We start from the raw sequence: 21,001 nt of genomic DNA, 5'->3' as shown, positions 1-21,001 counted from the left end.
AAGCAAGGCAGTTCATTCAGTGCGTTTCAGAGTCATTAGGTTCTGTAAATGCACTGTGGAACAAATCAAGTTGACAAAAAATGTTCTTTTGAATACTAACATATTTTTAAAAGCAAGTACTTCAGTATATAAACTCAAGTAAGAATTTGACCCCACAACTTTCACTTGTATTGGAATGATATCTGAAAGCGTCAATAGGTTAAAGGGTCTGTAAAGGATTGTCACTGTCACTAGAGGTCGCACTAGACCACCAGCACCTCACACCAGAAACGCTTCGTCGCCACCAGTCGCCAACCTGTGCTCTGGTCACAATCTCTTTGTGGATGAAAAAGTGGTTTCTTCAGTGGAGGAAGGTCTGGAGGGTCACTTCCACCTGAATGCTGTGCACTGCACTGTGCTGGCTTGCGTGTGGACGGTGCCTGTATTTACAGTAACCCAAACTGAAAACAGAGAAACTCAGATTACAATACACGCAGAGCAGTATAAAAACACTTTCTTTATAGTTCTCTGATATGACCGACTTTCGTTTATTGGATGTTCTTCTATGCAGCTACGCGTCTTTCCACAAGATGGCGACCTATGACAGAACAGTGAACAGCCAGGTTACCGGTCTCTTCTACGTCACTTCCTCCTTCTCCTCGTCCTTGGCGTCCTCGCTGTGCAGGATAAACACATGGCTAAAATGAGCAAAGAGACCAAACAGCGGCTGCAGCAGCTTTTCCAGTGCGGCCAGTTTGTCATCCGATGGGGATTTATCCCAACCGTGCTGTACCTCGGTCAGTATCCGAACATAAGCGGGGGGGACACGGCGGGCTGAGAAGACATGCCTCGCCAACGTTAGTCAGTTAGCTTAGCCTGTTAGCCTTCTGCTGGATTTCCTTGGGTGTGTTGTTGAATCAGTGCAGTGAATACCCCTCATGGTGATTATTTAAGATTTCCATGAAGACTAACAGTACATGAGAGAGGGACAGAGCTTTATTGAATGATCCCCTCTATGTTGGAAGAAAGAGTGTCGAAAACTGTTGACCCAGAAATACTAAGGCAATAAGTCCTGAAAAGCTGATCTCAGAGTGGCCCCCTTGTAAGTCAAAGACAGGCCTGCGTCCATGGATTTTAGAGCAGTGTGTGTAGGACACTGGAATAGCAGGCTGTGGTTTTGAATAAAGATGGGGAAGTTGAAACCGTGGAGTTGCCAATTGTCAAAGTGAGAGAGTCAAACTTCTCTGACTTCAGCATATTGGAAACACCAGCACTGATGTCACACTTTCTCCTCTCTCATTTAACTTTCCTTTGGCTTTTTTTCACGCATTTCTCCCTTTCAGCTCATTTGCTTATCTTTACTGAACATGTGTTTCTCTTGTGTTGGCAGCACCATCTGAACAACGCTGCATGTTTCAGGCAGTCACAATATAAAAGTCAGACTCAGTTATAAAATACTTCATACTTCATGAAATGGCATTGCAGCAACTTGCCATTACATAATTGAATAATTAAAAGCAGATCGGTTTATCAAAAAATGCCACACCTTTGTAGGTTTCAGCTTTTCTAATGTGCGGATTTGAACATTTTACTATCACTTAGATGAAGTTTCTAATATGTAATTTTTCTACATTAAAATGTCTAAAAATGACTAGACTTATACATTTTTAAATTATGCACTTATATAAACTCAAATGTTTCCAGCAATTCTCAAACCTAAAGAAATACCTCCTGAACGTCTGGTTTGTAAATTATACAAAAAAACAAATGTAAGCAGTCTCAGTTTCCAGCCATTCTGAGATGCACTGGTCTGTTTGTTAGGGAGAGGAGATCTCTGTGGATGGTTCCGCTGCATGTAGTAAAAAAAAAAAAAAATTCCTGAACGTCTGGTTCATAAATTATCAAAAGAACAATTGAAACAAAGGTTAGCAGCAATCTCACGTCTGCTTTACTGGGTGCTTTTAACAGGTATAATCACCAGGTCTGTTTGTTATGGAGACTGGTTTTTAAAGTGAAACTGCTTTATTCGTTATTCGGTTTTGATCCCCTGGTCCGTTTGTTATGGAGAGGACACCTCTGTGGATAATTTGGCTGCTGGTAAAAATGCCTGAAAGACTGACACTGAATGAATTGAAAAGAGAAGCAATGGGGGTAAAGACAACAACTCCCATATGCGCTCATGATGATCTCATGATCTCATGATGTCACCTAATGCCGTCTTTTGTTTTTGCTTTGATTAAGAGCGGCAGAAGTTACATACTGTGCATTTAAAGTGAACGCCGTTGGTGTTTTAATTGTCTGTCTGACACCTCAGGCTCTGAAAAGATAGGCGATGGGCAGCTGTCCTTCTTTTCATGCATTTCCCTCGTGTCTTTTTCTTGAGAATATGTTGCATCATGCTTGACCCCATTTGTAACCTATGGATGAAGCTAGAAAAAATATAATTTACACCCTTTTCACCCTACCCTACAACACTAAAACTGGATGGATGTCAGAGCTCTGACGCAGTTATGCTGTTAAATCAAACTGGGGTGTTTTGCAGGGGCAAACTATGCTTAGCTAATAAATTGTGAGCGTCACTGTCAGCAATGACTCGCGGTGAAACAGTTCTTACAGCACCCAGTGCAAAAGGATACATGTAATTCTCAAAGAAGATTTTTAAAATTTGAATTAAAACAAATTTAATTTTAAACTGTATTTTTTATTGTCTGTGTATATATATATATATATATATATATATATATATATATATATATATACACATATAAAACAGAATGTAGTCCATCCAAAAGTATGGATTAGTTATGGTTAGGTGCAAACATTTAGTGTAGAAAATCAATTGGCTTAGTATAACACACACACAAACACACACACACACACACACACACACACACACATATATATATGTATGTGTGTTCACCTACGGAAACCTTGTTACAACTTTTACTTCCTCTAGATAGTCAAGTTTGATCGTCTTCTCTCTCTCTCTCTCTCTCTCTTTTTTCTACACTAAATGTTTGCACCTAACCATAACCCATAATCCATACTTTTGGATGGACTACATTCTGTTTTCACTGTGTGACATTTCTGGGTCCCTTTTAAAATGTAAACCAACATCCTTCAAGTCTCCTTTATGGTTTTCATTCACAGGTTTCAAACGTGGAGCAGATCCAGGAATGCCTGAACCCACAGTCTTAAGGTAAGGACAGATTGGTGTGAGATTCGTGCTTCTTGTTAACTCATGTATTTTACTTCACAAGCAGGACGGAGAATGGTGTGAAATGATTTTATCCTTAACTGTGGAATGGCAGGGCTAACTAACTGTTGTTCAAGTAATTTTAATAACTGGCAACACAGTGTAATCTGTAGTTGTGCACATTGTGGTGTGTGTATTAAGATGTGGAGATAGTGGGCAAAAAAAACCTGATTACTTTATTTGGAGTTAGGATTTCAGTCAAATTGCTGTCATTATTTTATAATTTGGGCACTTATCAAGAGGTTGCTATTTAACGACTCTGTTTATTACAGTCTAAAAACGGTTGGGTTACAAATAACCTGATTTGGGTTATTGTTTGACAACCAATTTTTAAAACATGAAGACCTGCTGAGAGCAACTCTATGTTGACGAGAAGGTCGAGAAGGTCGACATGTGAATTATCTAAGCCAAGAACCAGGGATTCCAGTTTTCAGTTAATCTCCCAGAAGACTCTGGATGTCATATTGAGAAATCCTGAGGAATCTAAGTACAGGACAAAGATGCAAAAGAAGGTGTAAGACACAAACAATAATGGATTGAGCCAGACCTATTCTGTGAGATGCAAGCTCAAAATTCAAACTAAAGAACTGGCATGCTCAACACTTTCCCAGTCAGAATAGCAAGAAATTCATACAGAAACAGCTTTGGCCGTACATGTGACGATAGAGTTCTCCTTAGAGAAGTTTGCACAGTGGTTGACCTTCTAATTATTCAGTGGTAAAAGGAACATTTGTAACACATCAGAATGTACATTTCTTTTTTTATTTTTTTGGGGGGGCTTTTTTTGGTGCCTTTATGATAGTACAGTGGAGACTGACAGGAAAAGGGTAGAGAGAGAGGGGAATGACATGCAGGAAAGAGTCGGACCAGTCGAACCGGTGACTGCCTGCCAAGAGCGTCTTGCGCTCAGATGGTACACCACTCAACTACCGGGCCGCCCCCCAGAATTTACATTTCTTACTCAGAGATTCAACCCTTCGTATGCCACCTAATAACTATATTTACAACATACTAAAACCATCTTCAAAGATCGGAAGTTCGGTAATGTACACATTCTGTTTTAGAATAGCATACAGTATGATACACCATGGGGGAAAGAAGCTGACTACTATGTGGGGGTTGTCCCATTTGATTTGTGTGGGTTCATTATAGTGTGGTACTTTGCTTACATAGCCTGTGCATGACAGTCCCTTCGACATGCAAACTGATCCAGTTTCGATGACGCCGGCATTGTCTTCGTACCTGAACATGGACTTTACATCAGCAGGCGTTTTATTTGCTTTTGTTAACGCTACCAAACATCTCTAAATTACAGGTCTTATGAAAGAGGAATAATATTAAAGCTTTTTAAAACCACACACCAGATCACCTGGCTGAAATGAGTATGGCTCAAAACTCAGATGATGTTCATTGTAGTGAAAATGTAGCCCACACTAGTCACAAACAGGCTTAAGCCGTGTGTTAGAAATACTCAATTCTCACTGAAGCTCACCGTCAGGTGGGACACAAGTATCCGGACCATGGATCTTTTGTGGGTTATAGAAATGTGATGGTTTTCCTCAGGAAAGGACAACGAATGTAAAAATATGATTTAAAAGCCAGAGAACACACTACATATCCAGTTAACATCCTGCCCTCCCTCAATAGCCATGACCTCAGGTTACTCCAGCATAAATACAGCCCTGTTTCTAGTTGGGACACTGTATAGAATGTAAATAAAAACAGAATACAGTGATTTGCAAATCATGTAATCACATATGTAACTGGAAATGGAACATGTTGAATTGCTTTAATTTTATTGTTTTATGAAAAATATATGCTCAATTTGAATTTGATGCCAGCAACACGTTTCAAAAAAGTTGGGACAGGGGCAACAAAAGACTGGAAAAGTTGTGTAATGCTAAAAAAAAAACAACACCTGGTTGAATATCTTCCAACTAATAAGGTTAATTATAAAAAGAGCCTCCCAAAGAGGCAGGGTCTCAGTGATAATGGGGAGAGGTTCACCACTCTGCGCGGGCAAACGGTGCAACAACTGAAGAATAATGTTTCTCAATGTAAGATTGGGAAGAGTTCAGGAATTTCAGCATCTATGGTTCATGATATCTTTAAAAGATTCAGAGAATCCGGATGAATCTCTGTATGCAAGGGACAAGGCCGAAAACCAGGATTGCATTGCATTCTGTTTTTACTTACATTTTGGCCCAACTTTTTTGGGAATGGGTTTGTACAACCACTGGCAGCACTGTAATACCATCAACAACAGCATCAACCTGTGTCTCGACAATAGTATTTATACAGTCGCAGGCTGTGTCATAAAATGTAGAAAACAAGTGGATATTTTAAAAGACTTCTCAGTTTCTCATCCCATTATGTACATCAGGCTTTTTAAGGTCAGGCCACAGGACATCTCTTAAATCCCTTGACTAGGTTTGTGTCTTTTAATATTCGTCCATATTAAAGGAATTGCACATTTAGCCTCAAGTAAACAAAGACTAAATATTTTATATTTCCTTTTTTTACTGAAAAATCTTCATGATAATGTGAATGTTAAAAAAAACATTTTTTCTACAGGAATAGTACTTTTTGTTAATTAAGAAATAAGTTTAGACTTTGAACTTCTGAGCATCCAGTTGTTGGCTATCTGTGGTGAGCATGTTAAGTAGGTACTTAATGTACTCAAACATTGCAGTCAAAAAACGGAAAAGATGTGGTCTATACCTTATCCTGTGTGTGTTTGTGTGTCTGTGTGTATATATATATATATATATATATATATATATATATATATATATATATATATATATATATATATATAATGTACACCATTAAACCCCCTGAGATGTACTGCTTTGTTTTCAAGGGGATTTCTTCAGTTAGTGCTGCTGAATCGTTGATGGATGTTTAAAAAATTGATTGAAATGAATAAACTCTCCAGGATGTCTTGGGTGTCTTTGCGAGTCTACTTAAATCTTTTATTTTATTCTTTTCTCCAGTTTGCTATGGGGCTGAGGAGCATCTCCACGTAGCCAATCCCCTCTCCTCTTCAAGACCATGTCACCCACCTGTCCGTTGAAGTCTGGGAAATGGACTTTATTTTTCACTTTCCTCGCCACAATTCATACTGTCCAATGTCTGAGAAGTGATGAATAGATGTTATCTGTGGTCATATTGTGTATGGCATACATTCAAAGTATGGATAGTGTTGGCAACAGGGATAGAAGATATTTGGATTAACAAACTGGAATCAAGACGGTGTCCCTGAAAATGTGTTGTGCTGACTATCAGTTGCTATTTAGTTTATGAATGTGTGACACCGATGTTTGGATATTACATTCGTTCCATGTTTTCCTCTTTTTATTTGTAACTTAAAATTTCAGAAAATAAATCCTCGACAAAATGTCATGCTTGTCTTTGTCAATCTTGATTGTTGATTGTCAAAAAAGTTAAAGTTAGAGTCACAGTTAGAAAATATGTCACAGTCTGTATGTAAAAAGTGTTGGTGGAGAAGATGAAGAAACCTTCCTCTTTTCTATGCAAATCATTTTTTTATTTCTACATGTGTACAGAATATAAAGTCAGTCACACAGCCCATTGCATTGTAATTGTATGAGCAGTTTGACTTAACACATGAAAATGAATAGTATAATATAAATAAAAAAATGTTTACAAAAACAGATGATACAATAATATTTCATTTATTAAAATACTACTAACAGTAGTAGAGTCAATTGTCACAATCCATAAATGAATCAAGTACAGCCAAGTACAAATTGTGTTATCAGTATCATATAGTCATGGATTTTCCTATGACAAATAAATAACTTTATTCATCAAGTATAAATAGGTTAAATAAGTGATTCAAGTTGTCAGGTCTACAATATCAAACATTCTTGCAGTAGCTTGTTGTAGTCAGTGCAGTCACTCTGGGAGTAACATTGCTAACACCATCTAGTTCATCTTAGGCATTCTTTCACAACTGACTGTTGTTCCTGTCATTTTTTTGATATTTGGACATCTCTCCCTGATGAATCTTTCGTTTGCCATCGCAAAGGAAGTCACGGAGCTGGCGCAGGATGCTGAGTGCAGTCATCTTTCTGTTGAAAGCGTGGGGGTGGTCGATGTCCTTCAGCAGCTGCTCCTTCTCGCTGCTGGTCAGCACTTTTATCTTTCCAGGTTTACTCATCTATGGGGCAGAAGTGAAAGTGGTAATATATGAGTAAGCAGTGTTGTGTCATGATAATACACCTCAGACGTAACACAAGAGCAGACATGACAAAGTCCTTTACAGTGTGACAATAACATGTCATATGTATCATGACAAAACATGAGCCAGATCAAAAGCAATAACATGCAGACCCCCCTGTGTGTGTTTATGCAGAACAGCACACTCACCTCTTGCTTGATCTGACTCATCAGGTATCCACTGAACTGTCTAATGTCTGAGAGGCTTGAAGTGTTAGGATACTCCCTCTCCACATACTTTAAAAAAACCATGTAGGTTTCAAGGCCCTCAGCCATCCAGCGGAGACAAGCCTCCTGGAGAGGAAGAGAGAGCGAGATCACTCAGTGTTCACACGAAGTCATCACCAATGTGTCTTATTAGTGTAACTGAAGCAAAGAGGACCTACTGCTTTGTTTGAGTTGGAGCCAGGGCAGTTTGCGGGAAGTGAGGAGATCTTGTAATTGTTCAGAGAAGAATCTGTTGCTTGGAGTTCATCTTGAAACTGGTGGGGAGGAGGGCGTGCACATGTCAGGTCACTCTAACTTTGAAAATTAAATCTGAAGCTTGATAAAAACATTACTCATCTAAACAACTGCAAAAATACCGCGGTCCAGAGAAGGTCCTGGAGGATAAAGCACTTACCTCCTTTGTGAGGCCCTCAATTAGATTAACGATCAAGTCCCAAAACGCAGTCTTGCTCAGCGAGGGGGCAGAGGACGGCTGTTCCTCCTCCTCACCTGAGAGGTCACCTGCCGGGCTGTCGGTGGGCTCATTTTCAACTGGAGCTCCGAGAGCGCACAGCAGCAGAGCTGCCAGCATCACTGCAGAGAGCAAGCGGGCGTCTGTGGAGAGGAACAGCATGAATGACTGAATGAATGGAAAGAGGAAGAAACTCAGGAAACATTCACACCACAGGCTGCAAACAACTTACTGAGTATAGAGGGCATGTTGCGCTGCTGGGAAGCACTTGTTGAGTTTCCACTGATGCTGAGGGCAGTCAGGGCCAGAAGGAGTTGCCTCTTCTTTGCGATAGGCTGTCATTTTATATCCTTCAGACTGGAGGGATTTCCCAATGTCTCTGGAACTAGCAGAATTAATATATGCGTCAAGCATCCGGTTGGTGGTTGATGGTGATTTCGATGAAGATGGTCGGAGTGTCCATCTTCAAAATGACCAGCGAGATCAGGAATTTAATCTACAAGCTGTTTTTATTCTTTTCTTGCTCGTTGAAATTCAAGAGTAAAGTGATTATTTTAATAAATGTAACAATAAAAAGTCTCTCTCTCTCTTTCTCTTTCTCACTCTTTCTCACTCTCTCTCTCTCTCTCTCTCTCTCTCTCTCTCTCACACACACACACACAGCAATCGAATAATAATTCTGAAAAAAAAATCCCTATGATATTTTCAGTCAAACAATTTAGAGGGAAAATCCACTCAAAACCATACATTTGCATAGCGGTATTCCAACAGAGTGTGGTGGTAAAATATTCAGTATTGATTGATGAGTGATGAAAATCTAAGGTGGATTTTTAATTTTACTAACAAATTGGGGGACTTGTTTCTTATCCCAGTCAACTTTCTGGAGTACTTCTTCAAAACTTTCTTCCCCAGTAAGCAGCCCTTGTGTGATCATTCCGTTAGCCAATGAAATGATCAGTAGCTGTCACAATAGCCTATTCTTTATTCTTCAGATAATAATATCTTAGGAACATGTCAAATATAAAGTTGTATATTTACAGAATGTCAGTGTTACATATATGTTTTCTTCTTCTCCTGCAATCAGTGATTTTCTTCTTGTTTCTTCACAGTGATGTTCTTCCTGTTCCATTATTAGTTATGATACTAGACTTTCTCATGTGTGAGCTTGATCAATAGAATTAATGAAAGGATGATGTAGTTCTTTTAATACTCATGTCCCGTTCACACAGCCCAGAAGATCATATCTGGATTATGACTGATTAAAAATATTAGTCAATGATATGGACATCTGATGTTTACCACTTTTTGATGCGATAACCTATCCTCAATATCCAGGGTCCTGTCAGAAGATGGTGATGATGGTCCAGGTTTGACGGCACAAGTTCGAAATGGCTTTAAAACTGATGATTTATCCTTATTGTGGTGGAAGGTAACTTAGAAGCTACATTTACTCAAGTGCGTTCATTTAATGTTACTTTATTCTTTTACTTCATACATTTCAGGGGAAAATATTGTACTTTCTACTCCTCTCCATTTATCTGACAGTTAGCTACTACTTTCAGATTAGGATTTTACAAATAGTGTAGTGCATAAATCAAAATTAAACCAGTGTTTCCCAACCATTTTGGATTATGACCTCTTAAAAGAGCAGCATGTAGTTTGGATTTCTGAGTGGTTAGGAAAGTAGTTATTAATAGTTCTACCATAGATACATCTTCCCTCCTTTTAAATAAGTGCCCCAAGAAGTCTAATGATGGATATTTCACAAAAAAGAAAAAAAACCCTCGAAATATGAATACACATTTGTGTATCAGAACTTTGTATTTCCCCTTTCCTCTCCTATTTATTATATCATGACTCCAAAGATTCATGTGACCCATTGGCAGGGCCCTCACCCCTAAATTGGAAACTGAATTAAGCACCTTAAAACTATCTTGACCACTTGTGCTAGCAAATAGCTACCTATAATGCTACATACACATTAATACATCTCCAACCTAGTAATGTCACATAGGTTACATCAGTCACATTGGACATTTTACTGTAGAACATTGCTTATGCTTTTAATACTTTAAGTACTTTTTGCTTACAGTGGTTTTGTAGCCTATTTTTACTTAAGACTTTGGTAGAAATGGAGAATTCAGTTTGTAACTTGGACTCAATTCGCACTTAAGTTGAACAGTGACTTGAGTCTTGAAATGAGACTCATCCTTAAAAGACTTGAGACTTGACTCATACCCAAAAATTGGGACTCATCATGAACAGTGTAATTACTTCTGCCAAGGAGGCACTGAACCATTTTACACTAAACTTGGTGGGGGGATGAAACATGGGCCAGGGGAGAACCCATTACGTTTTGGGGCAGATCTGAAGCAATTCCGATGACTTTTGACCTATGAAGTCTAGTGTTTGGCAGGGCTGGAGTGGCAGGGGCAGATTATTGGTAGGCTGAAATGGTTGTTGGGCCATGAGGGGGAGAGAGGGAGTGACAGGCAGCAAGAGAGTCAGAGATCAATATCATTGTGTGGGGGTGATCAGTCCAGTGACTCCAATTTTACAGAATAATAGGTAGGCTCAAGACAACAAGTTGGCTATCTAGTCTGAGTTCATTTAGCAGGATAATATTTCATCAGAAATTCTTCTGTAAAGTACTCAAAGTCTGTGTGATCCCCTCAAATCTACAGACTCTAACTAAAGGTCCCTATAGTTTATATCTCCATGTTATTATGTTTTTGGGTTTCTATCCGTCTGTCCATAAATCCATCCGTCCCATTCTCGTGACATGATATCCAAGCCTTGAGCAGATTTTTCTACAAATTTGGCACAAACATTCACTTGAACTCAAGGATGAATAGAGGGAATTTCTTCAAATAATTGGCACAAATGTCCACGTGGACTCAAGGATAAACTGATTAGATTTTGGTGGTCAAAGATTAAAGGTCAGGGTCACTGTGACCTCACAAAACACATTTTTGGCCATAACTCACAAATTCATACTCTAAATATGAAACAATTTAACTATATCGATGAGGATTAAGTTAAGTGATGGCATTTTATATTCAATGGTCAAAGGTCAACTTGACTCTGACACCATAATCTTCTTCAAAAATACTTAAGGGATGATATCCACTACCTGGAGTCCAAGCCCTGAAAAAAGGATAAGCTGCTTGATGACTTTGTCTCCGTATCTGCTGACTAGGCAAAGAATATTCATAATATATATTCAGTAAACGTTCCTTCCATGCACTCACCTTAACGTTTCCACTGGTCTCTCGTCTGCAGTCCCAATTAATCCCATTTGAAACTTCTCGCAGCCTGCTACTTCTTATTCTGTTGGTAATCCATTTACCACAGCAAGCCACTATGGACAGTCATCCCAGTGTTGCTAGCTGATCCATCAGTTTGCACCAAGACTTGGACTTGAAAAAAATTACTTGTGAACATCTCTGGATTTTGAATACACAAGTTTTCCTTATAGTTAAGTATGCAGTATTCATACTGTTGTATTGGTTCTTTTAATTAAGTTGAGACTGTATACTTATTCTGTCTTTTCTCATGCTTGACCTTACTTAGTTAGAAAGTTGAGAAGAAAAAAATGTACATTGTTGTTACACATTGTTTAGTCATGTTATCTCACTTTCCAAGAAAGGAGGAACTATTGAGACACACAACGCCTTATCAAGAATCTATGCATGAGTCTTCTCAGGGGGTCATGTGTCAGGGTGGAGTGACGACTATACTGCAACTGCTGAGCTTGGGTTCAGAAAAAAAGTGTTAAGTCACCAATTTTCTGTCATCATTTGACGTTCCCTGTGCTCATTTGTGTCCAAAATTATGAAACATTGTATCTGGATATTTTCTTATTGTGTCTCAAGAAAGCTAGAAATTTGTTCTGCTGGCTTTATGATAATGGTTGAGAACAGTACCTGTTCACTTCTAAAGCAAGAGGATAACTTAAAATTAGTTTAAATACCAAAAATATTTCTAAGTCAGCTTGTTATCATTATTTATGCAATTTCAAGTAATACAGGCATTTATACATTGTGCCTGGTCCTTTTCAAATAGCAGTATAAATGCCTCTGCCTTAATCTAAAAAAACAAACAAACAATAAAACGAGACTCATTTTATTCCTTTTTGATGGCCATCTGCTTTCTAATTATTACTGATTCAACCTAGCCTCGGTGGTACATGGTACAGCATGTACTATTAAGGCTTAGGGGTACGAATCTGACCTGCAGCCCTTCACTGCATGTCATCCCCCCTCTCTCCCTGTCTCTCTCTCTCACTGTACCTATAAATAAAGGACTACAAAAAGAGTTAGTAGATTTAAGTGTGTTAACATGCTAAGCTTAGACATATTTAATGTTACACCTGGTTTTGAATATCACTTACTATAAGTCATTTTCAATTAAAAAAAATTGGCTTGGCTGGACTTGAAACTTGGCTGGGACATGGCGTTCATGACCAGAGCATGACCTTAACCCATATGTGAGCTGTGTGCTTCACATTAATTACATGCCACTTACTCACACAAAGTGTTTCCTCATTGCTTTTCGAGACAGTGAAAGGGAAGAAGTGAGTATCAAAGATTCATCTCAGCTTCCGGTACCTAATTTCCTTTTTCCTTAGACCATCAAAGAAATGTCACTTTCTGCCACCAACATTCAGACATGTTTTCGTTTTCAACTACCACTGCGCAAATACTGCAGAATCCGGAGATGTAGACCCATATATGATGAAATCCGGGCTAGGCATGCTCTGATCATGACATTGTAAGATGTCGTGTCAAAAAATCTCCAGATATGCAAGAACCTATAAAGGTTATCTCTGGATTCTTGGGGTTTTGGTGCAGTGTACCTTTCTTCTTTTCAATTCGCTATTGCAACATATGTGATCATTAGTACTTCACACCACAGGCTCTTTGAGGGCTTCATAGTCAAAATATCATCATTCTTTTTAATTCCCACAGCTACTATTTTTGACAGGTAATTTTCCCTCTGTCTGTTGGCGTTGCTCATGGGGAATCAAACAGGAGAACTCCCAAATCACAACTAGTTGATGTTGGATCTGCTCTGTTAAGAATGATGTAAGAGCAGGTTTGTGACGACTTTTGACTGGGGGCTGTTTTGGTACTTTTAGTGGACAATTTTAGACTTCAGAATAGCTCAGTGGTTGCAGAGTGGTTTCTGAGGTTATTGGGAAATGCTGATCTTGGACATTCTCCTCCCCCACTGACAGGGAGCGAGACACATTTTCATGCACAAGAATTTTTTTTTAGGTTGACATGCAAATTTTTAGGGTAATATAGCAATTTTACTTCTGAACCTTTATTGCAATGAGATGCAATCATGGATTTGGTTTCTGGGTGACCACTATGGTTGGTCTTGTTTGAGAAGAAAATTAGGAGCAGTTCTGACTCTCATTTCTGCTTTTGCTTTTGTTTCTAACGCAATTTATTTTCTATCGTAAAAGTCCACAGTATGCACTCCCCATAAGCCACAGAAAAAACCTTTCTCTTCTATTGAAAATTAACTCAATATGTCCTCAGAAGAAAAGATTTATTATTTCTAAATTAAACACTTAGTGTCTGAAGCAACTTTGTAATATGTTGTAGCTTCTCAGTGCAAAGCAAAGGGATTTGTAAAGGATGTATATGGGCATGTAAAATTTGTGCTTTACTTCTCTTCTTTGTTTCTTCTTCTTCTTTAAAAGGGGCTGAACATCTGCACCTGTAAGCAGCTTGGAGAGCGATTCACTGCATGCTTTTCACCAAAGAGTGGTGCTCTAAGGAAACTGTTCTTTGTTTACTTCTTTCAGATTTACTACATTTTTATTGATGTAAATTTGTCCATCAGACAACAGACACATGAAGAATGTGTTCCAAACTTTCTTACAAATTGAAATATTGCATTGACAGAACATTGAATTTCAATTTCAATTTCAATATTTTCAAGTGTTTAGAAGAAAAAAATTGAAATGTGATGCTATGATTTTAACAAACCAATTCATTTACATAAAAAAATGTGAAGGCCAGTAAAAGAGCACATTCTAAGGAAATAACATTAGGAAAAAACACTCCACATACCGTCTACAGTGAGTATTACTATACACTACTCCAGCAATGTATCGGGTGCACAATCGTTGCTATCTAAACAGAACAAACAGAATCCAAGCACTGACAGATAAATGGTTTAATTTGGGCCAAAGAATGAACATGTTTCAGCTATAAGCCATCATCAGCATATAGTATAAGCAATATAAGCGTATATTGCTTGTGTATACTTATATGTATTCTTCAACTACTTCAAACTATTTAGCATAAGCATATGGCTCTTAATTTGAATATTATACGTGCCATTTGTCCTCACTAATTTAGAATGTACAAATGTCTTTAAATATTTTTGGTGAAATGGTGGTCTTTAAAACTCTCTCTTTTCATTTTGTAATTTTTTCTGTTATGTAATTTTCCATTATATATGTACTTGATGATTCAAACTATTAGGGCAAACTGTCATAAAGTCTTATATTCTCAGTCTCTCTCTGCCTTTAATATGCTGTATGTCCCTATTATTGACAAATCTTGCCTGAGTTTTGTCTATTTTACTGGGTAGTTTGAGCCCTTTATTTGCATTTAATCTCTTGGACAAGCACAGATTATTCTCAAAATCATCTTTTCCACTATTGAGTTCAATATGAATGGACATACATACATCGTGTAAAGGATTGTTGTAATTGTATGTGCTTTATGTACATCTTTATTTGCCAGTGTCTATTAGGTATATCCATTGCAGCTCTTGAAGCAGGTATTTGTTCCTTAACGTTTTGTTTAGCTGTTTGTCATAATGTGATGTTGTTGTCATGGCCACACCTCCCACCCTGGGGGTGTCACTTCTGGGGGATCCTTTCACAGATGTATCTAATTTATTCTCTTTCTATAGGCACTATATAAATTGTCATATCCACTACTATTGTATACGTTGTTTACGTTGATAATGGCTTATAGCTGAAACATGTGTGTTCTTTGTTTGTTCTTTGCCCCGCATTAAACAAGAGGACTATTTAGCTGTGAGTGCTGGCATTCTGTTGTACAGTGAGTACTGCAAGTGCAAGTAAGCCCAGTGAAACCTAAATTTTCAGAGGTTTTGATAAGGACTCAAGCCCAGGTTCCTCCCCCGACCCCATGCAAAACAGACAGCTGCATGCTAGGACACTTATCTCAGTATCAGGACTGGCATTACAATGAGTATGAGTGAAAATATTATAGCATTATAACTTAAAAGCAGGTTGAAGCAGCCAATGGACTGCTTTAACCTCATTATTCAGCATATTTGTAGCAGTTCACTATCTACTGACTTCCTTCCTGGCTTCCTCTTGTACTACAATTTTAAGTTTTGTTCCTCTCATGTTTCCAATGAAATTCTTATGACTGAGAAAGGGAGGGATCAACTTGTAACAGAATATATATTTTCAAGTCTGCACTTTTACTTCTAGGGTTTCTGTGTTTCTCCATGTGTATATACATAAATAATCACATAACTTCCCTTGTTACTTTATTGACTGATTTATATTATTATTATATTATATATTATATGTGTAATATGTAATATGTGTAATATTATATGTGTAATAAAGGGTCCAAACTTCCCACTTGGTTTTTCCCCAAAAGCTTCAATCTGTTTGTCGACAACCCCAATTCTAATTACATACTGGGAAAAGTGTAGTAAATCTAGTATCCAAATTAGTCAGATCCTCTTTAAACTTTCACTTTCAATAAAACTCAGTTTCATTTGTGCCCTCACAAGTTTAATATAAATTCATCTTGAATTAATATTGTGTAATATAGTGTTATGAGTAAGTTTCAGTTTGACCCTGTGCAAAATGTAGTTATTGTTTTTTATACAAGCAAGCAATATATACCGTATGTCTGTATATGTGCATACAGTGCATATTTTACGTCTGGGGCTCAAGGGGCAGTTACCTCCCTTACTTGGTTGGTAGTCCAGCTTTGGTCATTAGACTTGGCCAGATGTAGAAATTATATAATAAAGGTACAGCCACAAAAAGTAACAGACATAATGAAATGGATGTTCGACTGATGGACTAAATAATTACATGGGTGATCAATCAAAGCTTAGTCAATTCAAATGTTTAATATTTAATTTCAATTTTTTCTTTTTTCATTTTCCTTTTGATAATACATTTTGGACAATTTGTATGTTGGTGTTGCCATGTAAAAATTATGTCGTATAATCAAATTGAAATTTAACTTGTGCACTATTAGAACAGTATGAAAAAGGATGGATTTATGACTCTTATTCATGAGTGTGAACAGATTTAGATGTATCCTGTGATCAAAAGTGGTCAGGACACTTAACAGATGAAGATTAGATGTGCAATAATTAAACAATATTCTGGGTATTGAATAGTTTCACAAGGTTCCTCTGTGGTTGAAAGTGGAGCTGGAGGATGAAGTCCAAAAATCTGCAGTTTATGAGGCCTGCTACTAGATGGCAGTGATGCAGCAGGAATGATGAGAGGTAAATTCATTCTTCTCTGGGAGGGTGACAACCTGAGGCAGCAGTATGGAAAAGACTCTTCAGTGCTTTGCCCCTGCACTACAGCAATAATATACGACCCTCACATTGAACAGAAATTGCTTGAGGGCCTCTGAGGACATGGAAGTGTGTATTTGGACTTGAGTTTGCGCCTATATGTATATGAGTCTAACTTCAGTGTTCAGTGTCTGTATGAATCGCTGTGTATTATGTGAGGTATTTATCATGTAATGGAATGTCAGCATTGGCCTGAAGTCTATTAAAAAGGTATACTCGTTTAGTAGAGAAAGATTTAGAATCCCATTTTGTGTTTCCTCTGTTTTTTTTGGCTTCACACGTAATATTCATGTCAAGGTTTTGACTTAAACAAGGCTAAGAGTCTACAGCCATGCGAACAGCTCTCAGAGACTAAACCTAGTCACAGTGGTGCTTTGAGCAAAATGCTAAAATTGGCATGCCAACATACTCAATACGACAATGTCGACATGCTGATGTTTAGATGGTATATTGCTTGAAACGTTCACCATCTTTGTTTGGGCGTGTTAGCATACTAACATTTGTTAATTAGCACTCAATGTAAAGGAGGCTGAGAGCATATCATTTAGTTCTGCTGGTATTTGGTCACATACCAAAATATGAGACGAATTGAAATTACTAGCTGATGATGAGGCAAGATGGAAAAGTGACGCGATCACGAAAGCTGTTTTTATAAATCACGCTAGGGAGACGTGAATGCCCGTTCAAAATTTCACGGCAATCAATCCAAAGCTATTTCAGTCTGGATCAAAGTGGTGGACCATGCACTAAGGGTCAGTAAACAGTGTGAACTCTTTCATGGCCTGAGCTTTTAGTTTTGTTCTTTTACACCATCTTAATTGTCACGTTGTGTTTAGTGTCTAGATCAATATGGCAGTTCTCTCCCCACTTTTCCTTCCCTTGCAATTCTCCTCAGTTTCCCCTTTCCTGGGGTTTTATCACTGCCCTGTTGATTTCTCTCCCCTTTCCCATTGCTCCTCTCATCCTTCACTTTTTCTACTCCTCCTCAACTTCCCTTTGTGCCTTTTTCTCAAGCCGCTCTGTTCTTGCCTCCTCTGCTCTCTCCCCTTGCTTTGGCACTTCTTTTTCTTCCATGGGCGAGGAGAGTCCATAGGAGACGAGAGGAACAGTTTCTCCGTTCAGTTCGCCACAGGCACTCTTCAATATTTAATCAAGAGTGCATTTGTTTGAAGAGAGCTCTGAATATGTGTGCGAGTGAGTGATAAAGAGAGATGTCTGACCAATGTGTGTTTGGAGACTTTATTTGTATGCAGGAGGGAGGCAGAAGAGAAAAAAAAGAAGCGTGTATATTTGCGTGTGCGGTGACAGTTTTGGGATGAAAGGCTTTCTCCAGTCCTATGGTAATTGGTTTACTATCTTTCTCTCTCTCGTGGCCTTCTTGTTCCTCTCGCTCTATCTTTCCCCTTCTCCTCCTTTACTCCATTTCCCCTCCCCCTATAATCCATTCTTTCCCCGGTGCACCATCATGTGGCCCTGCTGTACTGTATAGTACTGTATATGCATTCTTATGTGGGGCTCATTCATTCAAATGCTGTACTATCAGGTTTGTTTGATTTTGCTGTGTGTGCATATGTGGCTGTGCGTGCACGAATCAGTGGCTGGCCTCAGTGGTCCCCAGGGACCGCAGAGCGGCATATTTCATCATCCTCCAGATTCAGCACAAGAAAGCCGTAAGTCCCCCTCTCTTCTTTTGCCTCTTCAGCAATTCAGCAAATACTGATTGTTTAACTTACTTGCTTCTGTCGCTTTCAGGCAGCTGCTCGTTCTATGAGTCTGAGTACAAAGTACTCAGTACTTAGTATATTTTTCCACATTTACTTTTAGCCTGATTGAAGTTACAAGTCACATGCTACATGTTACTCCTCACTGAAGTCCTTTGATAGACAGACCGGACTTCTGTGGAGATGATCACACTCCTCAGTCTTGTCCAATGTGACACACGCAAGCACTGGAGGATGCTACTTTGCAGGAATTAAGTTTAATTGTCCAATGGCTTTGTTTCTTTTAATGTGTTCAAAATCTCCAGTAAGATCTTTGACAGCGTTGCTGTCAACTGTAATATCTTCTCCTCACAGCTGAGCTGTACTGTCATAGTTGGTTCACAGCTTCTGCTTCGGCATTGTCCACCAAATCTCGGAAGGCAGCTATCTGAACAATAATCTGAGAACGGACTGATGGCCCCAGGCCCTCAGTAATTGTGTTTAGCTCTCCTTCAGCACTTTGGCAGATTATAGCACCCATGAGATGGGATTTTTTTTCACTGCTGCCTTGTAGACCACACTTTCACTATGGAAATACTTTGCATTTTTTTCACTGTATGTTTTTCTACAAATGCAGCATGCCAAGCCCTCCACAGAACTGTACCACCCTCCGATACATCAGTTTCGACTGTCACGCAGCCATCTGAATCTGACAGCTCAAACTGAAAAACAGCTTTATTGTGCTGAGTGAAACAAAGTCATCACTGACAGAGTAAAAGAGCCGATGGAGTGCAAAACTTTAATGTATCTTTACTTTGATTGTGTGAGAACTTTCAGATTTTTAGTGTGTAATGTCCAGTGCTGCGGGGAATGGGAAATGTGACAATGACAAGTCAAGTACAGAGAACAATAGAGAGACTGGAAAAACAAGTCATAATTGTGTGTCTGTGTTCATCACTGTTCTTTTCCCTCATCTAAGTCTGAATTCAAAACCCAACTGGTCTCTAATGTGTGGCTGAATTAAGTGTTACAGCAAGTTTTTGACCAGAATAAAATAAAGAGGTTTTGTTGGTATGTGCGTGTGTTATTCGGCTGTCAAACTGTATGTATGCTGGTCCATTACCTCTGACAGCGATGCTGTTGGTATAATCTGAGTCCCTGAAAGGGGCCAATTATCCCAGATTACGAGTCCTATCAGAAAAGCAGGCTCGACATCTGAGTTATACAACTGAACCCACTGCACTCAAGCTGAACTCTGCTCAGTTTTATGTCATCTGGAGTAGCAGGCTTAGATACTCTTGGATCGACTGAATTCAAATGAGTTCTCTTTCATATCATATTCAGTTGAATTCTTTAATCAAATTTAATGCATTTTCAGCAACTTTCTAAGCAGACTGTGCCCTTTTCAAGCCAAAGAGAGAATTTCCTCTTGTCATATGACTCATTGGCTGCTCATAAACCCACAGAATGACAAAGCATGGTTTTGATTTGTGTGCTGCTTCTAAAACGTGGCACAGAATTCAGTCCTTCATATTGTGGGGATGGAGGAATGCACACATCATTTTGTCTTTGGATTCACATTCAAAAAGGGAAAAGTTTTGATATAGCTCCCAGAAGCATTAGCTCAAACAAATCTGTTCACACATACAGTGCAGACACAGAATAAAAATATATTGAATACATTATGTAGGTTGTAATCCAACTTGACACTCATTGACGCATTTAAATCACAGAAGATATTCTGTGATTTAAATGCAGTGAACATAATGTATTTTTTTTATCCAGATGGTTTTTGAGAATCATGGAAATACCTTTAGAACAATAACACGAGTTGTTCAATGACCTTGAAGATTTTATTTTTCAGAAAAAATAACAAATGCTAAGCTCTGTGACTTATCTATCCACATAACATTCGTCTGTGCTAAATCTGACATATTATGTTAATACTAGAGCCTGACTTATATTTTTAGTTTTTGAGGCTGATATCGATATTAAAGGGTTGAAAGCTAAAAAAACCCCAATCTGATATCGGTCTATTGTCTGGTCTTTTTGCAAGATAAACATTCAAACACATCATATGAATAAACATTACTAATAAGCAAAGGCTAATGATGTATTCACATTGTGGAAAAACAGCTTTATGATGTGATGTGATGTGTTGCAACGACTGTGCTTGGATGTCAGCGCTGCACTGGTTGAACTGCGCATGTATCGAACGTCTACATTTGTTGATCTTTGACCCAAACTGTGCTGACATTTCTGGGTGTTGCCACTGTTGACCACTGATTGAGTGAAAGTTGGATGAAAAGCTAATTATTTGTGCTTTTGAATTTTCAGAGCACCAAAAACAAATTGCCCTGACATAACCGCACACACAAAAAAAAGATGTTTGGTTGGTGAAATATCAGTGAAATACCAAGTCTGTTCTTGACTGTAGTGATCTACTGGCATTGTAGCTAAGCACCACCAGGAAGTCGAGACTAGTACCGTGCTGACCAATACCCTTGTTTTGCCGCTGTAATGTGAATT

General features: G+C 38.5%; 2 protein-coding genes across 2 annotated transcripts; one reads left to right on the top strand and one right to left on the bottom strand.

The window, feature by feature from the left end:
• The first annotated feature begins 617 nt into the window (after positions 1-617).
• On the top strand, positions 618-6,640 carry tomm7 (translocase of outer mitochondrial membrane 7 homolog (yeast)). Its single transcript, XM_071500656.1, has 3 exons — positions 618-776; positions 3,130-3,178; positions 6,232-6,640. Exons 1-3 carry the CDS (start codon positions 674-676, stop codon positions 6,245-6,247), a joined length of 168 nt encoding a protein of 55 aa, XP_071356757.1. The 5' UTR covers positions 618-673; the 3' UTR covers positions 6,248-6,640.
• A 326-nt stretch (positions 6,641-6,966) lies between these two features.
• On the bottom strand, positions 6,967-8,634 carry LOC139634295 (interleukin-6-like). Its single transcript, XM_071500657.1, has 5 exons — positions 8,392-8,634; positions 8,103-8,302; positions 7,870-7,962; positions 7,631-7,774; positions 6,967-7,421 (listed from the first exon to the last, which is right to left on the bottom strand). Exons 1-5 carry the CDS (start codon positions 8,405-8,407, stop codon positions 7,209-7,211), a joined length of 666 nt encoding a protein of 221 aa, XP_071356758.1. The 5' UTR covers positions 8,408-8,634; the 3' UTR covers positions 6,967-7,208.
• Positions 8,635-21,001: the final 12,367 nt, after the last annotated feature.

This window comes from Trachinotus anak, unplaced genomic scaffold (genome assembly GCF_046630095.1).
Source record: "Trachinotus anak isolate AG129_WGS33_773 ecotype Australia unplaced genomic scaffold, CSIRO_AGI_Tana_v1 ptg000016l, whole genome shotgun sequence".
Taxonomy (NCBI): domain Eukaryota; kingdom Metazoa; phylum Chordata; class Actinopteri; order Carangiformes; family Carangidae; genus Trachinotus; species Trachinotus anak.
This window is presented reverse-complemented; position numbering and strand designations above follow the sequence as displayed.